The 20,347-nt window shown below is 36.2% G+C and overlaps 1 protein-coding gene across 1 annotated transcript; it reads right to left on the minus strand.

Moving 5' to 3' along the window:
- Nucleotides 1–15,155: 15,155 nt before the first annotated feature.
- Nucleotides 15,156–16,731, minus strand: sostdc1b (sclerostin domain containing 1b). Its single transcript, XM_016504276.1, has 2 exons — nt 16,504–16,731; nt 15,156–15,900 (listed from the first exon to the last, which is right to left on the minus strand). The coding sequence occupies exons 1-2, from the start codon at nt 16,697–16,699 to the stop codon at nt 15,488–15,490; spliced, it is 609 nt and encodes a 202-aa protein (XP_016359762.1). The 5' UTR covers nt 16,700–16,731; the 3' UTR covers nt 15,156–15,487.
- Nucleotides 16,732–20,347: the final 3,616 nt, after the last annotated feature.

Below are 20,347 nucleotides of genomic sequence, written 5' to 3' on the forward strand. Positions count from 1 at the left end.
TGGACAGAGGGGGGCCCTGCTCCCTACCTCGCACCGGGCTCCACGTAAGCTAAGGACGGCCCTGCTCTCTTCCTCAAATAGGTGTGGAAATATTTACATTTTGAGTTTTTGCTCTGAAACTAATGAGAGTTTGAGTTCTTACTATTGCAGTTTACTGCCCTCTCATGCAGTGCAAATCAGTTTGCCAACATCCAGAAATCTTTTGATTAAAATTCCTTAATTTGCCGCTCATTGTGGCCACTGATTGGCTCAAATGACAAATCAACCTACATTCACATGTTGCATAATCATTTGTTAGAAAGTTTTCCATTTTTAGAACCTCTGATGTTCATTAATAAATTGAAACCCAATCAGGGCTAATGTATTTGGGTCATTAAGCAGATAAAGCAGATAAAAAATAAAATAAACAAACAAACAAACCAAAAATATATTAAAATGGAAAATTATGACTAATCACATGTGCTATATCCTACTTGTTCTTTTTTTTCTTTTTTTGACCATTTTAGTAAAATGAATGACAATGTAGAACAATATCTGGCATTATATGTATTAAAATAAACACATTTTCTGGTTTGGTGTTGATGAAGGGGTGCTTGATCTTTTCTGATGGGACTGTGAGGAAACACTGCTCTAATGGATTGCACTATTCACTTGTACGAGATCATCATTTGTTTGGGTTATTATTAGACAAAACCACACTAAACTGTTCCAGGGAATTTAAATATCCCTGGTAAACAAAACTAAAACACATCCAATGACTATAGAAACATCCAGTGTGCTCACCTGTTATTGCTCGCACTTGTGAAATTATTCCAAATGTTTGTGCAAAATGGTCTTTAGTTGCTAGGAGACATGTATACCTAATTACATTAATTACATAGCAATGAACAATCTTTCGGCAGTTCTGCTTTGATATGACTGATGGTACATATGAACATATATCAGCACCGACAAGAAATATCAGACATATTATTTGTATGCCAATTAGTTTTGGCTTCCATTTATGTGCACATTTCAAATGGATGGGAAACTTTATATGCTTTTTATCCATCTTTGACCCTTCAAACCAATGGAAAACTCCCCAGGGGCCTAAGTACTATCTAGTATAATACAATTAATACAATAATACTAATACTAAGGATTAAATAGTGATATTTAAGGGGGCAGTTAGGGCTGCACAACATGTTCATGCTGCTAGAAATGTAAGGGAAGGTTTATTAAATGGCTCCATCACACTTGAGGTGTTGACAATAACCATGACGGGTTTAAGGGTCTGTCTGGCAATGATAACATTGCCTTCTTATTTTATATAGCCTTACATATAAGGATTGGAAGTGGATTTATATCTGACGTGACCTTTGATATTAGTGACTGAGGCTGGTCAGAGCTGGCATATTTTTTATTTTTGTGTCATTGTGTTTTTACACAGAATTTGGAGAAGTCACAGTCTTAACCCGGCTGTATAAAGAAACCCTGAGGAATAAACAAAGTGGGACAACCACACACAAACTCGCTGGGGTACATAGGCACATTGTAAAACAAGTATGTGCATTGCTTTGCCAGAACATTTTACCAATTTATTTTGGAAAGAGAGTATGCATTTATTTTCAGCAAAACAATGGAAAACACAATCAACAACAATCAGCTGATTGGAGTAGATAAACAGAATTTAGCAATACATAAACAAAATGCTCCACGCTATGAATACGGGAATGGACCTCACAAAACGGCAACAAGCTCTGACCAAAGTCTAGCAATTAACAAACAACACTCATCGGCGTCGTTATCCTGGCATCAGGACTGAGCATGCTCAGAAAGCACTGACATATTCAATGGCTTTGAACTTCAAGCACACCGTGAAGATCTAAAAGACAGATAATTATAACATGCTCTGAATGGAAGGTTTCTAATGTCAGAGATTTATTTATTTTCCACTTACTGTATCTGAAAAGACACGGACATGCTTGATTCAAGTATGAGGTGTTATTATAGACAATTTGATTGGGGAAAAATGGTTTGAGTTGTAAAGGACAACCCAAATTATTGCATTAAACAACAAGTACTATTAGATAAAACTAAAAAAGTGTAACTATTAGGGAATTATTATAATAGAACATATACTTGAGTGCAAACTGAATGTAATGTTATCAGATACTTACTTGCATGTTAAATGCATCTGAATGAAAATGTATTATACTATAAATTTATATCAAATGCAATTAGCTTTATATAATTCTTTATATAATTTCATAATTACTTCTATTGCCTGAAATACGGTTAAAACTTACTGGTGAATGCACTGACAAGCATTTGTTTAAACCAAAATACAAATCTGCTGAAACTTATGTGTCGTTTTTTCATATTATAATTGTAATAACACATTTGTGATGAAGCTGCAATTTAGACCATTTAAAATATAATAACTTTAAATGTAATATTGAATAACACACTACAGTTAAAATTATGATCAAGTACTTTACATGTGCTTTAGTATGTTAATTAACACATCAAAATAAGTGTACTTTTTAAAGCATGACAAAAAATGATTAAAACTATGATTTAAAATGTACTTTAAAGTAAAACAAAGTGTACTTTTTAAATTGTCCTTAATTGTGGTCATGAAAGTTTATTTTCTATTTAAGTACACATAAGTGGCCTTTTATTTTATCAAAATATTTTATCTTCAAGTAGTTTTTCGAAATATACTTTTAAGATTTGAAGTATATCGCAAGTGCACATTCAGTACAATTAAGCATATTTCCTTTATTTTTACCATAGAAGGGCAACATTCAGCAAGCAGGTATCTGGAAAAATCTAACAAAATAATTCTATGGAAAATTTTAAAATAACAGTCAAAACAGTCAGATCATAACTGCCCATCCCCTTTTTTGTATGAGTTGTTTTAACAAACAGTATTGCTACCAGATGGTTGCCAAACTTTATTAAGCACTTCTGGAATGAATGCTCCTTGACATGAACATTTGAAAATGATCAATATGATTTACAATTTTTTAGTGCAAAGTGATTTAATGTTCTCAAAGAAATCATCAATGAGATCACTGACACGTTAAGAAAATAAAATGAAAAAAGATCAGCCAAAGTGTCCTTGCCAATCTCTTCTCATCTGCTTCCAGGAGAGCAGTGGACCAAGACACAGAAATCCTATCCATGACCTCTGTGGGTGGCCACAGCGCTTGACAAGAGGAGATCCAGCCAGGTGATCACATAGTGGTCACAAAGTGTGTACCAAACACACACAAACACAGTCCCCATGAAATCAAACACATATTTGCAGACCTATCAGTTAACGATTTGTCTTGATGTCTTGAATCTTGTCTTGAATGATTCAAAATGCTTTCCCATGATTTCCTAATCTAACATTTGGAAATTATACACATAATATGTGCTGGGAGCATTTAAAAGCACATTTCATCTTAACAAACTATGCTTCTGTGGACTATGTTTCATTCAAATCCTTTAAATAACGTAGGCCGGATCTGAGTCTATAGGACAATATATGGTTTGGCTTTGAAATAACACATACTCTGAACCCTTAAATCAATTCCCAACTTTATAAAACACTTTAATGAAGTGTTGAGCTTCACTGCTATGTAAACCACAGGAGAGGTCACTGGGGACAGCTTTAGTCTCTGTCTGGGTCTTTTCAGTGTGGATAGCAAGGTTGGGCGAGGTGAGCGGGTCAGTTGACCTCAGATCTGTCTGTAACCAGAGACTCTTCTAACAGGTGTTTAATCTTAACCGTTTGACCAGCTGGAAGTGTCGGGCATGTAAACATCACAGCTTTTCACTTCACGGTTCAAAAAGTTCAATATCTCTTCAAAAAGACCTTGTTTACACCTGGTATATCTGTGGTCAGCCAAGACGCATCACTGTTTACACCTGGTAGTAACATGCGTCTCCTGTGACCACTTGTGATCAGATTTCTAGAGGATGGTCTCTGATTTCTTGACTACATGCATCACTCACTATACCAGTGTGTTATTTAAAGAGCAAGAAAGCAAAGAGGAAAGCATAAAAAAATCAATGATTCAGAATTTGTGCCAAATTGATATTTTGAGCTGAATTCCTGACTATTTTTAAGCATCAAATATAACTTTACTGTACAGTGACAGTCCGTTCAGTTTAATTGTGGGTATTTAATGTGATTCATGTCATTAAGAAACATAATAATGAATTTGTTTAATAATGAATTAGAAACTATGGACATCACACTTAAAGATTTTTTTTTTGTGTGTGTACATTTAATAAAACAAGACACAGTGGTAAAGAATGTTTTTAAAAGGTGAAAATCTTTTTACTTGTCTTGACCTAAAGGCATCTTAAAAACCCAGCGCTCATGCTTTAAAATAAGCGAGATATAATAAGCAACAGCCAAAGACATTCTTCTAGTTAAGCACATGTTAAAAGGTTACTTCATCCAAAAATTAAAATTACTCCATGATTTACTCACCCTCAAGCTATCCTAGGAGTATATGACTTTCTTCTTTCAGACTAATACAATCAGAGGTATATTAAAAAAAAGTCCTGGCTCTTCCAAGCTTTATAATGGCAGTAAATGGTGATGCAAAGCATTGGAATTAAAAATAATTTTATTTTTTTTAAAGTTTAACTTTTTTTAACTTGACAAAATGTGGTGCTAAGATATAAAATACTCAAGACGCTGCGTGATGATCAAACACATCCATTTAGCATGTTTACAAGGAAAAACAATAGAAAAGCAGAGCAGTGGAATGCAAAAAAACAGGCTCTAAGCCAGACTTGTTTAAACTGCAGTAAATCCATTGTAAGCAACCAACAAATAAGCAAAGCACTTACCACAGGTAATCTTAAGTGAAAATAGCCTGCTTTAAGTGTTTTATACATTTGACAAAACACAGTCCTGAAGAACATCTCTTGTGCTGTTCATGCTCCAATTACATATGTGTTTATGTATCTGTTCATATTACAGCACGCTAGAAGAGTTTGGCAAAGACTGCAAGATTTCATCCACTAAAAGAACAATCTGACTGGTTGATAAATCTGACAATCAGAAATTAAGATAATTTTTCCCCCTATATAACACAAAGTCTGCATATGGACAGAATCTGGAATAGAAAGTGATCTAAAATAGCCTATATAGGTAAATCACAATGAAGAAGAAAAGAACTTACTGATTTATTCTGAGACCTGTTACATTAGCAGAAGGCATTGCTGGTCTCGAGGATGTTCTTGTTAGCTCACATTTTGTTATTTTGGGAAGCATTTCTTTTTAGGTTTATTTTACATAACCACAAACTAACTTTCCCAGAACATTTCCCTAAGATATTACTATAGATACATAAAAATAAATTATATTTTTAACTCCAAAATAAATGAAGTAATTTAATAACACTTTAAATTGTTTATTTACACTTTATGTAAATAAATAAATACATAATCCAATACTTTCTGATCTCTCCCCTAGCCTCATTTGAATATTGAAGCTGAATCTGCTTTGGCAGTTTGTGGCCTTTTAGGGCAACAGTAGCCTATGGGAAATTGACAGCTGTGTGGCATAAATGGATATTTGACTTCCAGTGACTCCAGTGTCACCGGAAACCCATGGTCTGGACAAATCAGCATGGATTGGCATAAACACTACAAATGCATGGTCATGTGCATTTTCAACCATCTCCAAATCTAGTTAGTCGGATCACAAAATATTTTGGACCCTGATCTTAATGCCAGATGAAAAAGGGGGGACTGACGGCCTGCCAAAGTCCTGTAATCATCACTACCAAATACTAAAATCACAACTGTCAAGCCACAGCACATCTTTACTGGCAGAGGTGACGAAGTTTTATACCCATTTTTACCAAAAGAGAGAGAGAGAGAGAGAGAGAGAGAGACAGAGAGAGAGAAGAGCCACAGTCTCTTTGTGGTGTGATCCCATTCAGGCAGGTTTCAGAGTGTGATGCAATACAGAAAACCAAAGAAAGGCATGGCTCCAAACATGAGGTCACAGGGCGAGGAACAGTGGTATCATGTGGTTCCATACACATAGAGCTGACACATAATACTTAATGAGGAACAAATAGTGCTGTTTTTTTAACTGCATTTCCTCTCTTCCTGGATCAAATGTCTCTACCAACAAAAACAGACTCGTGCATTTGCCGTGATGAGTAGTCTCATCATTACCCAAGATACAGAGGATCAGTGGGTTCGCAGCACTTAAAAGCAGTCCCACAAAGCAGTCTATAGACTTCAGCAATGACCGTGGGGCACCGTGACTGTACTATGGGAAGAGTGCATTTTTTTAAACAGATGTGCTACATAATGCCTGTTTTAGCTTCTTCCTCCACTCCCTCTTTCACGATTTTGCATAAAAATGAATGGATGTCAACAGTCTCAGTGTGTCTCAGATTTACAGGATTATCATTTGAGGGGTTTCAGGATTGTTTTTTTACATTTTATTTTGTGACATCATAACATCACATCTGTGCCATAGGTGTTATATTTGATTTTAGAGCTACAGTGCAGGTGAAGATTATGCAACAATGTTCTCCTTATAGATTTGAAACAAAATGAAGTCAGTAAAAAAATAAAATAAAAACTACAATAAGAAATCATGTTTGGGTGAACTACTCCATGTGAAACTGACCATGGAAAACCTTGAAAAAAAAATTGTAAACATGTTTACAAGCACATGAAACTTATTCCAAAAGGAGGTTTATGCTCATTTCTTTCAATAACCTACAAAAACTCCTCTTTCCAAAATCATTATTATTTTATTTTATTTTTTGATTGAAAGGATAGTTCACCCCAAAATTAATTTCCATTATCATTTACTCAACCTCATGTCGATCCAAACTTGAATGACTTACTTTCTTCTGTGGAACCTAAATAATATATTTTGAAGAATGTTGGTAACAAACAGCTTCGGTTCCCACTGATTTCTATAGCATGGACAAAATACAATAGAAGTCAACGTAAACCTAAACTTTCTGATTACCAAACAGTTTCTTCAAAATGTTTTATTTTGTGTACAAGGTTTCATTTTGGGTGTACCATCCCTTTAAGCTTTAAATTCTGGTTAAGCCTTTATTCTGATTTCATATTCCTATTGCAGTAAGTAAATTCAGAAACAAAAAATTCAGAGTGTACTGGAGATGCTTGTTCTTGCTGTTGATTTTGCTATATGACAATGCTCAGTTACAGTGAATATTCTGAATAATGTGGATAAAATGGTACATTTGGATTAATATACCAACTGTCTTCAGATTTTTAAAAACTATTCCAAATATTCAGTTTCAGATTTCTAGAATATACTGCCTTACAACAAGGTTAATCTGTTTTACATGCTTACATAATTGGATTGTGACCAAATATGGTGTATTCTTGTGCGTGTAAATGGAGTCATTGTCAAAAGAAGATTTAAGTAGATATAATCTATTTACCTTTTAATGGAATTTGTTTTAAATTGATTACACTGTGTACACCAAACAAAGTAAACCAATTGTTACAAAGTAAACCATCAGACATCTGTCCAATTCTAGAACAGCATTGTCTTAGAAATACACATTTTAAGAGAAAGGTCATGATTGTTCATGTAGACATCAACTGATATGAACATAAAAAAAAAAGAATTTCCATGAAAATACGAGAAAGAAAAGAGAGAAGAAAGATTAAAAGAGTCCTGGAAGCTCTCTGCCTGCAGATGTTGGCCTAGTCCGGCCCACCCACGTTGGCCCCACTGATCTCTGATGGCGATGAATGATAATGTCACAAGAGCTCAGGCCAGAGGACAAGAGGAAAAAGCTTATCATCACTGATGCAACAAAGCGTAACACGAACACACACACACACTCATACTGTATATGTGCATACATTGCCTACACAAACACACGTACACACACTCAGCACCAACCAGTTAAGCTGCATGGGCAAAACTAGAAGATCCATTAAATTTTTAATTACATTTTTAGACGAAGGTCTTAAATATCCAATGAACAGACTGTTATTAGGATCTGAAGCAGTGTGCATGGCATATTGTAATTATGCTAATTTTTCTTTTGTATTTCATTAACATTACAACCATGGCATTTAAAGTCAAATGCATGGCAAAAGGTAAATGCACGAGTAGCTTAGCAAATATACTAAATATAAGAAAAAACAATATAAATATTACCAAATATACAATAGAGATTTTTTTTAAATGCTTCACTATGAGGACTTGACTGCTTAAAGGGGGTTAAGGAGACATGCTGAAACTTTCCAAATTGTGTTCTTAGCAAAATAATCTTCTCCTGGCTGTTTTCAATATTTACATGGGTGGTCAAGTTTACCAGTTTATTTATTCATTTTCTCTGCCTCAACTAAAATTTTTGCAATATGCTGTTGTATTTAAAAAAACAACAACATTTGGATAACCTGCTTTGTCATTATGTCCCAAATTTGTAATTTCCAAAATATAACAACATTTAAATTTCACTCTCTGGTGGGAATTACCACAGGAATGCTTACACAGTGTCAGAGATATGCAAACAAATACGGCACCAATATAATAGAGTTTTCCTTTGTAGGAGATTTTGCTTTGTTTATTTCTGCAAAGATTTTGGGGTAAAAATAAATAGGCTAAATAAATACTAATACTAATAGTACTAATAAATAATCTGATCTATGATGCAGGGTTATTTTGTCCAATAAATCCTGCGGCCACAGCAGAGTCTGATATTCATTTGTTAACAGCTATGAGCGGCTTATAAATCCTTCTCTGGTGCCTTGCTTGGATCTTCACAAATGTTCCAGGGACGGCATTTTCACTGCCAGTTGAAAGAAATACAGAGCACCACCTCAAAATAGTCTCAAAGGAAAGCAATATATTCATGTGTCATTTTCTTTTCCCTCAAAATTACTGCCAACTGCCATACAACACAGCATTCTGTATATCCCTCAATACTACTGCCAGCTGCCATACCAAACTCCAAGTCATATTTCTCAAATGAAGTGACAGAACCAACACGTCCTTTAATGATGGAAAAATAGGCCATTTTGCCAGAAGACCTTAAATCTAGGCATTGAAGGAACTGATCATCAACTCTGCATTAATAACAAGGATTAAGTGCGCGCACAGTCTCTGCTGTCATGAAGATGATGAATGAAATAAAAAATAGCAGTTGGGCAGAGAGTACAGTGATTATAGTGCCAGACAGTACTAATATAAGGCTTAAAAGTCTTAAGATATATCTTGTGTAGCTAAAATTTAGTCCTTTTTTTCAAGACACCTCAGATGTAGGCCTATTTCTTCTTTGCCTGTGTTGACACATGCACTATGAAAAATCCTAATTTCTGTACCTGGCAACTAAGGCTTCTTGTATGTTTTATTATATTATAGTTATTAATTAAGTTTAAAAATAAATACATTTAATTATTTGACTCCGTGGTCTTCATAAATAGCAGGCTAAGATAAAAGGTAAATGAGGTGAATGACTGAGGTAAATGTTGTTTAACCCCAAAAGTTTTTAAATATCAAATGTAACATGAATTTACAGCAGTCTAACAGAATCCAACCCCACAGAGAGGGAACTGTGTCAAATCCACATAGGAAGAGAGTGAACGTGCTCACCAAACAAATACGTGGTTGAAATTATTTTAAAATCTTACCTGTGTATAATATAAAAGCTTCCGCTTAGAAAAATAGTCCACAACGGCATCCAGCCGAGCAAATGACGGACTGCAATATATTTCAGAAATATTAACCATTAAGTGCTCTACGCGATTTCCACTATAATCGATAACTGAGACACAGCTGTGTTTATATAAAACGATAGAATAAAGCAAATCCACGGTGTGACATGAGAGACTTTAAAGTAGCGCCGGTTTCTTTCATCCGGATACAGCGTGATACAGCGTTGCTAAGCACGAAGGCAAATATTAGGAAATATCAGACCGCTAAATGGTGTGAATGACCAATCAGAATCAAGCATTCCAGAGCGCCGTGTAATAAGTTTTCAAAGAGCCATTTAGTTCACCTAACCTAATTATGATTAATCAGTATGTCATGTAATTAATGTGATTCAAATGTTTAATTGAATTATAGTCCTATAAATGACTAAATAAATCAGAAAAAATTTGTTTTGGTTTGTTGTATGAAGCGGCTTCTGTTTTGCAGCTTTAAAAAAATCCTCGATATGTATCAAATACATCCATAAAGATTAACTGTTTACTTAACATGTCACACAGCTCAGACATTAGCGTTCAGCAGGTTTGTTCATATCCTCATACTGCTCTCGGCTGAGACATGCCTGTGAAAATATAAACAGATCAATGTCAATAACATAATGAAAAGGGCAGGAAAAACACAGTGGAATGTAGCATCACTGCTTGCCAAATTAAATAACATCACCATACACTAAACTAAATCTTTAGATCATGTTGTTCTTTCCTTAACAAGCTACCTGTATTGCCATCTTAGCCATTCATTACAAGTTACCAAACTGCACGCAATGTAGACCAGTCCAGTTTCCAATTCATTGTTTACTCAGATTTCGCATCGGTGCTTAACATTCCAACAGTCATTTGTACTTCATTCTGTTTCTGCTCCTACGAAGCCCAAACAGTAACAGTTTCGTAATTGGATGTATTAACATAGGAACAAGGGGCCCCAGAAACACTGAGGGTCTTTGTATTACACAAGATGGGCTAGCTGGAGGATGAAACCATCTCTCAAGAGCATCTTGGTTGAATGAGAAACAGGTGTGACGGCGTTCGGATGCTTTTTCTCTCATGTCTGTGAGTGGATGGGCTAAGCTGCATCAGCTGCTCTTAAATATGATACAATGTAAGTGACATTAGTTGACCTCTACATGAAAAGCTTTGCAGATAGTGGTATAAATGTGATGTTACAAGGCTGCTATGGTTACAAGAAAGTGGGAAGTATCCATAGTAAACACTGAACAGAAAAAGTCCTGACAATGGCCTTGAGACATCTCAGAAAACTTTGTTTTGCTTTGTGCTCTAAAAGACATGAGGTAAAATCATCAACATCTCCAACTTAAACAGGTAAGACCTGTCATTGCAACTCATAGCCGTGGGCTATGCTGTAGCTTTGTGTTTTGATATTTTTAATGAAGCAAATGTGGTTGTCTTATTTAGTCAGTTTATTGGACCTCTTGTTTGGATGTTAGCGGGCTAGTTAAAGGAAGGATTAGTATTGTAGGTGAACTTTCCTCTCTGAGATCCTGCCTGGCCCTCTTCCTGGTTATAACTAGAGAGTTTATCATGATTAGTTGTGCATCATTACTTTGAGAATTGTTACCACATGCAGAGCCAGAGCTGAGAGGAAGAGTCAAATATACCCTCATTAGCCATTTCACAGGTGTCCTCTGCTGGGTTAAATCACGAAAATATCAACTTTGTGAGTTTTTAATCTCACACACTATTTTGATTTAGCAAAAATCAAAGTGACATTATGAAGTCTAGTACACCTAAACATGTTTTCGTTGTCTAATTGTTACAATAACTTAAAATGTATCACATAATCCACATAATGCATCACATTTCCACATAATGTACATTATTGTTGCTCCTCTATGCCCCACCTTTCTGAAACGTGTCGATTTTTACAAAGCTCACGTCACACACTGCGGGCTAGAGTGAGCGGCGGCCGGCGGATTCGACGAAGGAGCGGCCGGCGAACTTGCGGCAACCACGTGTGACGACCCCGGGCTGGACTCCGCTTCGTCCACGGTGAAAGCCGATCCGGCGATCCACAGCGCAAAGTTGATGTATTTCCTCAGAGACCAGCACGGATCAGCTCTAGGCATGACGAAGTGGATATCGTCCTCTTTTGGAAGGCCAAACAAAGTAGTTTCGCTTTCACAACAAAACACACAGCATCTCCACGACATGGCGGCGGCGGCAACAATACTAAAGCGAGAATAAAAGTTATGCCTTCTTTCTTTGTGTGAACATTTGGGCGGCGTTATGCAAACCTTCCCACACAGTGACGTAGACATATGGGGGCGTGTTCAAACGAGGCGTTTTAGGAGGGCGTGGACAAGTCTCAACTTTTATAAAGAATATCTCTTTGGATTTGAGACTTTAGTCTTTGCAACTTTACAGATCTTCTTTATGCACCAAGAGCTTGTAACACTCCAAAGAGAAAGGAAAAATTGAAATCGCATCAAATGACCCCTTTAAAACAAAATTATGAAAATTTTAAGGTAGATGAGTTTGTTTCTTCATTGGCTTTTCATTTCATAAGTCGTTAACTGATGGACTGGAGTCATGTGGATTACTTGTGGATTATTGTGGTGTTTTTATCCGCTGTTTGGACCCTCATTCTGACGGCACCCATTCACTGCAGAGGATCCATTATTGAGCAACTTATGTAATGCTAAGTCCAAATCTGTTCTGATGAAGAAACAAACTCATCTACATCTTGGATGGTCTGAGGGTGAGTACATTTTTAGCAAATGTTAATTTTTGGGTGAGCTCGAGCGTTTAAAGCAGCAGATGACATTACTGCAATGCATGCTCACAATAAATTGAAAATGATTGTGCGTTGGTTTAGACAGACAACATTCAATTCATGATTGTACAATACATGTTGCAAAAGACACTATATGCTCAATTTAGTAGCTGAAATTTTTGGTCAAACTATATGTTCTGTTTAAACAACTTCTATTTCAAGTTGACACAAAGTACAATTTTAAGGCAGCACTGACACGTAAATGTTGTTTTAGCTTTTTTTGCAGTAAAGATGTGTGACTGTGAGGTTGCTGTGTTGTTTATGGTAATGGTCCAAACCGTAGGTGAGGTGGAGTTACGGCTATTTTGGCACATTGCACTGTGTTGACAGAGCGAGTTATACATCACTTGCTGCAGGAATTAGCTGAAGTTAAGCGCTGCCTAGGGCTGTATGGTATATGATTATAAATGTATGGTTTTAAACAATGACAGTTTGTTGAGAACTGACAATTGTTGTGAAATGATGCACAGCAACATAAAACTGTATGGGGTGATGAAACCATGTGAGAAGAAACGAATTAAATGGTGTGTGAATTACTCAGAGAGGATTTAGGTTTTTTTCTTGAACTAGGAAAAAAATTAACTGTTGAATTAAAAGAACCAATGAGATTTGTTCTTTCGCGACAAGGGGGAAATACAAGTATAAAAATGATTTGTGCCAGTGTGTCATCATGTACATTTATGGGATTTTCTTGGTCCACTAATCACAGCATAAATGTGAATGTTAAATAGCGTAAGGTTATTTGAAATACCAAGAACAGGGTTTCTCAAACTGGGTTACGTGAACATGAAAATGTGTTTTAGGTCAAACGAGTTTGACTGACAAAAATATTTGGAAATCTGTGGTATAGCCACAGAAAATTTATTAAAAACAGTAACAGCAACTGCTTGTACAGAAAAATTAGTGTAGATTTTGTAATCCATATTTATGCCCAAGTAATACATTCTGATCATTTCACAGTAACTCAAAGCAGAACATACAGTTCTACTTGTGAATGTAGTTTACTTAAACTATCTCTCAAAATCCTGAATAAAAGCCATGAAAATTCACCCCATCTGTTTTCTAAACACAGTTTAGAGATCTTATTGTGAGCAACTCATCCATGATCGTGTTTCTTTTCCTTTTTTTAATGTTTTGAGTTATATTTAATTAAAGTGTCACCACTGGATCTTCTGGTGAAATGACATGACTTGTCTCTAGTGACGTATGCCAGGTTTTTCCAGTCATTTAGTCCAAGCTCACGTACATCTGCCTTCACATCTCAAAATCCATTCAACAAATGATGCACAGAACCAAGTCCCCACCCTATACGCATCTAACCTTGCAAACTTTGGCAAAGCCGATGAAGTGTGTTCTGAGCTCAGAATCTTGAGTAAACAAATAACACACTACCAAGGGATAGCATGTGTTTGAATACCACAGTATGTGGGAGTATGCCGAGTTTTGTGCATCAGAGCAACCCTCTCTTTAGGGAACATATTTGGTAATTGAGCTTATAAATAACAGCAGGTGGTCCCTGCATCTCAAACTCTCTGGAGGCGAATCTGTTGTCAGGAATAATTATAGAGATGGAGAATCAGTACAGACAAAAGCACCCGTTTCTGACTGCACCTGTCAACACACCGGAGACATCAGACAGACGTCTTCCGTCAGACTCATGATATTACCTGCCTTAGTTTCTCAACCTCATTTTATCTCAGACAGCAGACCCAGGACCGCTCATAGTCCGTTTGCTGACCTTCTGATGCATCTCGCATACAAAACTGGAAAGCATTTTCTTGATTACCCAAAGTTTGCTTCACGCTTCTTTTTATTGCTGTTTCTACAGGATCCACAAAGTATCTCATCTTCCAGAGACTTGCAGTGTAACCTGTGCAGTGTCACCTTCCTCTGGATTCTTGGATTCACAACACAAGGAATCTGATTCATAACTTGGGAATATAACCTCAAGCACAGCAACACGACTTTCAGAATGGCAGAGTAAAAAGATACGCGATACAATGAAGCAGCTTTAACATGTTGCCGCCAAAAAGTAGCTGATGTGCCTGCAGGAGAGGGCAGCCCTTCACAACAATGCAGCGTAGAGTTACAAACACAGTGTGAAAGAACTTGCTTCTTGAACTAATTCCTCATTTGTTACATAGTTTCTGTCGGTCCATGAAATTCTACAACCTTGCCTTTAGCTACAGTCAGTGGACTCAGCGAACAAAATGATACAAACCAGCATAAGTAAACTACTTAATTTATTGTATAAATGGGTATTCAGCTGTGTAAATGTCAACTGGAAATTTTCATAAAACAATTCTATAAAAATATATGGATGTAATTCTATTCAAAAACGACTATATATGAAATGCAAATATTTACATAGCTGTAGTAATGAGTCAGTTTTTAAAGGAATAATTCACCAAAAATGAAAATTGTGTTATTATTTACTCACCCTTAAGTTGTTCCAAACGTTTTCTTCTGTTGAACACAAAAGAAGATATTTGGAAGTATGTTGGTAACCAAACAGTTGCCGGTAGCCATTTGCTTCCATAGTATTTTTTTCCATACTGTTTGGCAACTGTTTGTTTCCCAACATTCTTCTTTTTGTGTTCACCAGAAAAAGAAACTCATACAGGTTTGGATCAAATTGAGGGCGAGTAAATGATGGCATTATTTTCATTTTTGGGTGAATTATCCTATAACTTTCGTCTGTCATTTGAAATAGTATACATAATTGCTTTATGTAATTAGGTTATTTATAAAAAAACATGACCATATTACACTCAAAAAGTGCACATACTCTCACACATACACAGTCATAAAAGAATCCACATCTGAAAATATAAAGAAAAACAGCTGTACATCTTGTTGCAGTCCAAGTCAGAGTCATTGCAGTTCAAAAAAGTCACTTTCCTTCCATGGGCAGGTCTGTGTTGGTCAAATCTGCACCAGTATGGCTCATCCTCAACAAACCAGAGGCTCTAATATTTATTCATTTTTAGAATTAAGCTTTGAGTTTTTATTTTTGCTTTTTTTCTTCTCGGGGTTCTGCAGCGGATGATCCTTTGAGGGACTCTGAGGTGCATGAGAGGACTCGTTGTTTTGGCGCGTGTATCTCTTGCAGGTGCAGGATGTGACGGCGGTGATCTTGTAGGTGCGTGTGCTGCCGTCCTGGCACTGGAGTTTAATGCGCTGGATGCGTGTGCGTTCGGTGACGCAGCGCCACTCCTGGGCGTCCCGTCTGCTCCAGTAGTGACCTCCACCGATCCAGTTGGGCAGCAGGTGCGTGGGAAGACATTCTCCAGCACACACTAACTCCTTGACGGGATTCAGGCTGGTGCATTGGCCGTCAGATATGTATTTAGTGGACCTCAGCTCCCTGCAACCGACCTGGTGCTGTTCTGCAAAAGGAAAGTTCATGCTTTAAAAATCAGTGAATGGAGAAGGAATTATATGATGCATTGCACTTTAAGTTACTTCTACAGTAGGCTAATACAATAGCCTGAAAGTTTAAATCAGTTTTAAAGGCTTTAAGTTTTAAGGTTAAACAGACATGAACAGACAGACTGCTAGATACACTCTAAAAAATGCTGGGTTGTTTCAACCCAATTTTGGGTAAAATATGGACTAACCCAACTGTTGGGTTAAAAAGTTAATTTAAAAATGTAACCAAAATTTAACCCAACAGTTGGGTTAGTCCATATTTGACCCAACATTGGGTTGAAACAACCCAGCATTTTTAGAGTGTAGACAGACTGATAGATAGATAGATAGATAGATAGGTGTTCAGGCAGGTTGCATATATGTTCTGACTTGTTGAAAATAACAACTTTTAAGGCAATATCACCGGAGTTATAAAAATATACAAAAGCTCATGTTTTTAAAAATATCTGCGAGCAACCATATAGATTCTTATGATTTGAATTTTTGTAATATTATTAAATATATGAACCCTACAAAAGTATGATAAACGCATGAGTAAATACTTAAAGGTAAACACGTACCGGTTTGGTCCCGGCTCTCCGTTCGTCTTCCTCCGTTGCGCGCTCGATTTAAAGAGGCATTATTTGGAGTCTGGTGAGATGATGCCACCACGTGCCCATGAAACTCTTCAGTGCCATCATTTTTGAAAGCATGACAGCTTTTTATCAGAAAGCAGAGCAGAAACAGCAGCTGGTATTCGCATGTGTTGAGGGGCATTGCAAAAGAGTTCGGTTCAGTGTCTCTTTGAAAACTCAGAGAATGATTATACCTACCTGTTTCTCATCCATGTTTATATACCCGCCCATTCCAGAACAGCAGCAGTGAGTGGAATGATGAAGTGTCCTGGAAATGGGCGTGTCCTCTCGATGTAGTACACGCCCACCTACAGCTACAGTATTTTGCACGGTGGAAAATTATTCTGGAAATTGGAAAATTATACTGATGTGAGCTAATCGTCGCAGAAACATTACATGAAATCTGACAAAAAAACATTATAAATATATTGTATCCAGACGATTACATTTGTTGTCTGTAATAGCCTATTTTATATGTATGATTATTAAAACCAATAAAATTTCATTTGGTGTAAAACTGCAACATTAATAGAGAAACATACCAAAACGTTTTTAATTTTATTCTGACTCTATTCATGCAGTCTGCCTGACTTTTAAATGTTACTTTCATTCTAATATAATCATATAATGTTATATGAAGTATTATTATTAATTTGACTATAATTTTATATATATATATATATATATATAAGACAACAAGGAAATAAACCTATCATAAAAAGCAAGCATTATCTTAAAACACAGCTCTTAAAACATAAACCTTTATTGCTAAGCACCTTGGAGCGTCATAAAGAATGTCAAGAGCTGAAAAAGGCAGCAGCACTTTGTCAACAAGATTGAATATGCACAGGTTAATTAACCATCTCTATGCCTAAGTGCAATAAAGTTGGTTAAGGAGGAATCGATAAGCAGCACGTCTGCACACATCATTGATTGGGAGGTGACTTTTATTCTGGACAGTGATTTATGGAGTCATGAAAAGGTGCAACCAGAGTCAGGTAACTGCATTGAGTGGGGGAGGAACAATTATTATGGATTAATGAACAGAATGAAAGAACATGTAATGGACAACAAGAACAAAAAATAATCCAGTACATATTTTAAGTTGTCTAAAAGAAAAGAAAACATTCAGACAATTCATTCCACAAAATGAAAACTGAATGACATTTTTCACAATCATTTTTAATAATACTTTCTTATATTCCCATGGCCCTACAGAGGACAATCGTTTTGGAGAATGGATGGATGGATTCTTGAATTACATTTTGTTGAATTTTCATATTTTGCAGTTGGATTTATTTTATTCTCAAATTTTTTAAATAATGTTTAAAAATTTCTTTTTACTAATGCAAACAAACTTTCACTATTACTGTATTGATGATCTTAAGTAGGAAACACCTATTGTGTAGCTCAGTTGATACATGTGAGCAAACAGTGCATTGCAACACTCTCAAACAGAGAGACACTGTGCTGAGGATGTTGCGCTCTCAGGTGTGAATGAGTTTTCAAGCATATTTAGATCCTCTACATGTGAACCTGATGCATTGAACTCTAGGTACAGGAATGCATGACAAAACCTATGAAACGGGATAGCCCTGGATTATTTTACCCCAAAATTATCCAAACAGGTGCCTCCGATGAGCTCACCAAATGAATGTGCATAACACAAACGACATGGAGGAAACACAAAAGCCCAATGCTCGCTTTCTTTTACCAAAAATGTGTGGCTCCCCCAAAAAGTTTCTAGTTTCACTCACTCCTCGGGCATTTACGATTAATTCATTCCACTTGCCCCCAGGTACACTTCTTTGATTCGGAGGAAAAACACTTTAATATTGTGCTGATTTTTTCCCCCCTTTTTTTGAAAAACAAAAATGTATTTCAAAAGCCACTGCTGTCAAAATGATCTCTTATTATCTAAAAAGCACTGTTAGTCATATTGGTAAAGGGGGGTTTATTGGGGATCACTGAATATGCATCCTCAGGGCTTGAAAGAGGAATATCAAAGTCATGTGATACGATGCGGCATTCGCTAATTTCTGCATCTGAAAACCGGATATTTGAGATAGTCCTTTCATGCACCTGTAATGACCGTGACATGCTCATAGATGGAGACAGGAGAGGGATGAATCTCAGGGGAAACAGAGAGGTTACAGCACGGAGTTATGGGTATATTGACATGCGACGTGACAACTGTGTGCTAAATAGACCCTCGTTTGGCCCACAGGGTGATATAGTCCCTTGGGATGAGGGGATGTGGAGACTGGGAACAAAGCGCTCGGGAACAGACAGAGCCGTCTATAGAATTCTGAGCGAGTGCCTTAGGATGTGTGCAACAGGACCAAGTGTGGGAAAGTCCACGGAGGAGCTCCCTGCTCTCTCAAAACTCACTGTTTAATGCAGTTACGACACTGCAGCTTAAACTGGACATTTTCCAAACATTTTTTGAGAATGTGTTGGTATATATTGATTGATGATTATGATAATGATGCATATTAATTTAAAAAATTTTATCTTTTTTTTAACTTTAACTTTTAAATAAACATCATCAGGTGTCTATTTTATTAGGTGTGGGAAAGTCCACGGAGGAGATCCCTGCTCTCTCAAAACTCACTGTTTAATGCAGTTACGACACTGCAGCTTAAACTGGACATTTTCCAAACATTTTTTGAGAATGTGTTGGTATATATTGATTGATGATTATGATAATGATGCATATTAATTTAAAAAATTTTATCTTTTTTTTAACTTTAACTTTTAAATAAACATCATCAGGTGTCTATTTTATTAGGTGATCATTATTGAGATCAAAATTTCACCTGAAAGAGATTTATGTTTGTAATAAACACTGTGATTCTGATCAATTAAAGCATGTATGCTGTTCATTCTAAGAAGTAAACAGTACACAGCCTGCTGATGCCAAATTTAAGTTCACACTTGATCTTCAGGGGATGGACGCTGCCCTCTAGCGGAAAATTACTGAATTAAAATGTATGTATTACATCAATTTCTTTATTTGATCAAGAAAAAAAAAAGTTTAGATAAAATTAAGCCTTCAATATGAACTCTTTTAGAGGTTCTACTTTAAAAGCAAATTATGCGAGAAGCAAAAAACAGATTTAAAAAAAAAAAAAAACTATGTTATGAAACAAGCAAAAATAGAAACACTAAGGTGGAAAAGGTACAACTTAAACAAAAGCACATAAAGGAATAGTTCACCCAAAGATGAAAATTTGCTGATTATTTACTCAGCCTCAGACCATCCAAGATGTAGATGAGTTTGTTTCTTCATTGGAACACATTTGGAGAAATTTAGCTTTACATTACTTGCTCACCAGTGGATCCTCTGCAGTGAATGGGTGCCGTCAGAATGACAAACAACTGATAAAAACATCACAATAATCTACAAGTAATTCACATGACTCCAGTCCATCTGTTAACATCTTGTGAAGCGAAAAGCTGCATGTTTGCAAAAAACAATTCCATCAAGATGTTTTATAACTATAACTGTCACTTCTGAGTCTATAATCCTCCAGTGAACAAGTCCATCCAAAATCCATCAACATATTCGTTTAGTACTTTTTTGGACTGTTTTCACTTGTAAACGATGCTTGATCTGTGTATATTTCTCTCCTGATTCAGATGAGATGACTTTTTCACTGGAGAAAGCAATATTATGGATAGAGGACTTGTATTATAACTGGAAACAACAATTTTAAAAACATCTTAATGATGAACACGCTGCTTTTTTCGCTTCACAAGATGTTAATTAGTGGACTGTAGTCATGTG

This window comes from Sinocyclocheilus anshuiensis, unplaced genomic scaffold (assembly GCF_001515605.1).
Source record: "Sinocyclocheilus anshuiensis isolate Anshui unplaced genomic scaffold, SAMN03320099.WGS_v1.1 scaffold54, whole genome shotgun sequence".
Classification (NCBI taxonomy): Eukaryota; Metazoa; Chordata; class Actinopteri; order Cypriniformes; family Cyprinidae; genus Sinocyclocheilus; species Sinocyclocheilus anshuiensis.

Excerpts from the sequence above, each read along its gene's own strand:
- sostdc1b (XM_016504276.1), bottom strand. The coding sequence starts at position 16,699 with ATGCCCCTCAACACATGCGAATACCAGCTGCTGTTTCTGCTCTGCTTT. Across the intron at positions 15,901-16,503 it reads GGAGAGCCGGGACCAAACCG|AACAGCACCAGGTCGGTTGC; the intron begins GTACGTGTTTAC and ends TTCCTTTTGCAG.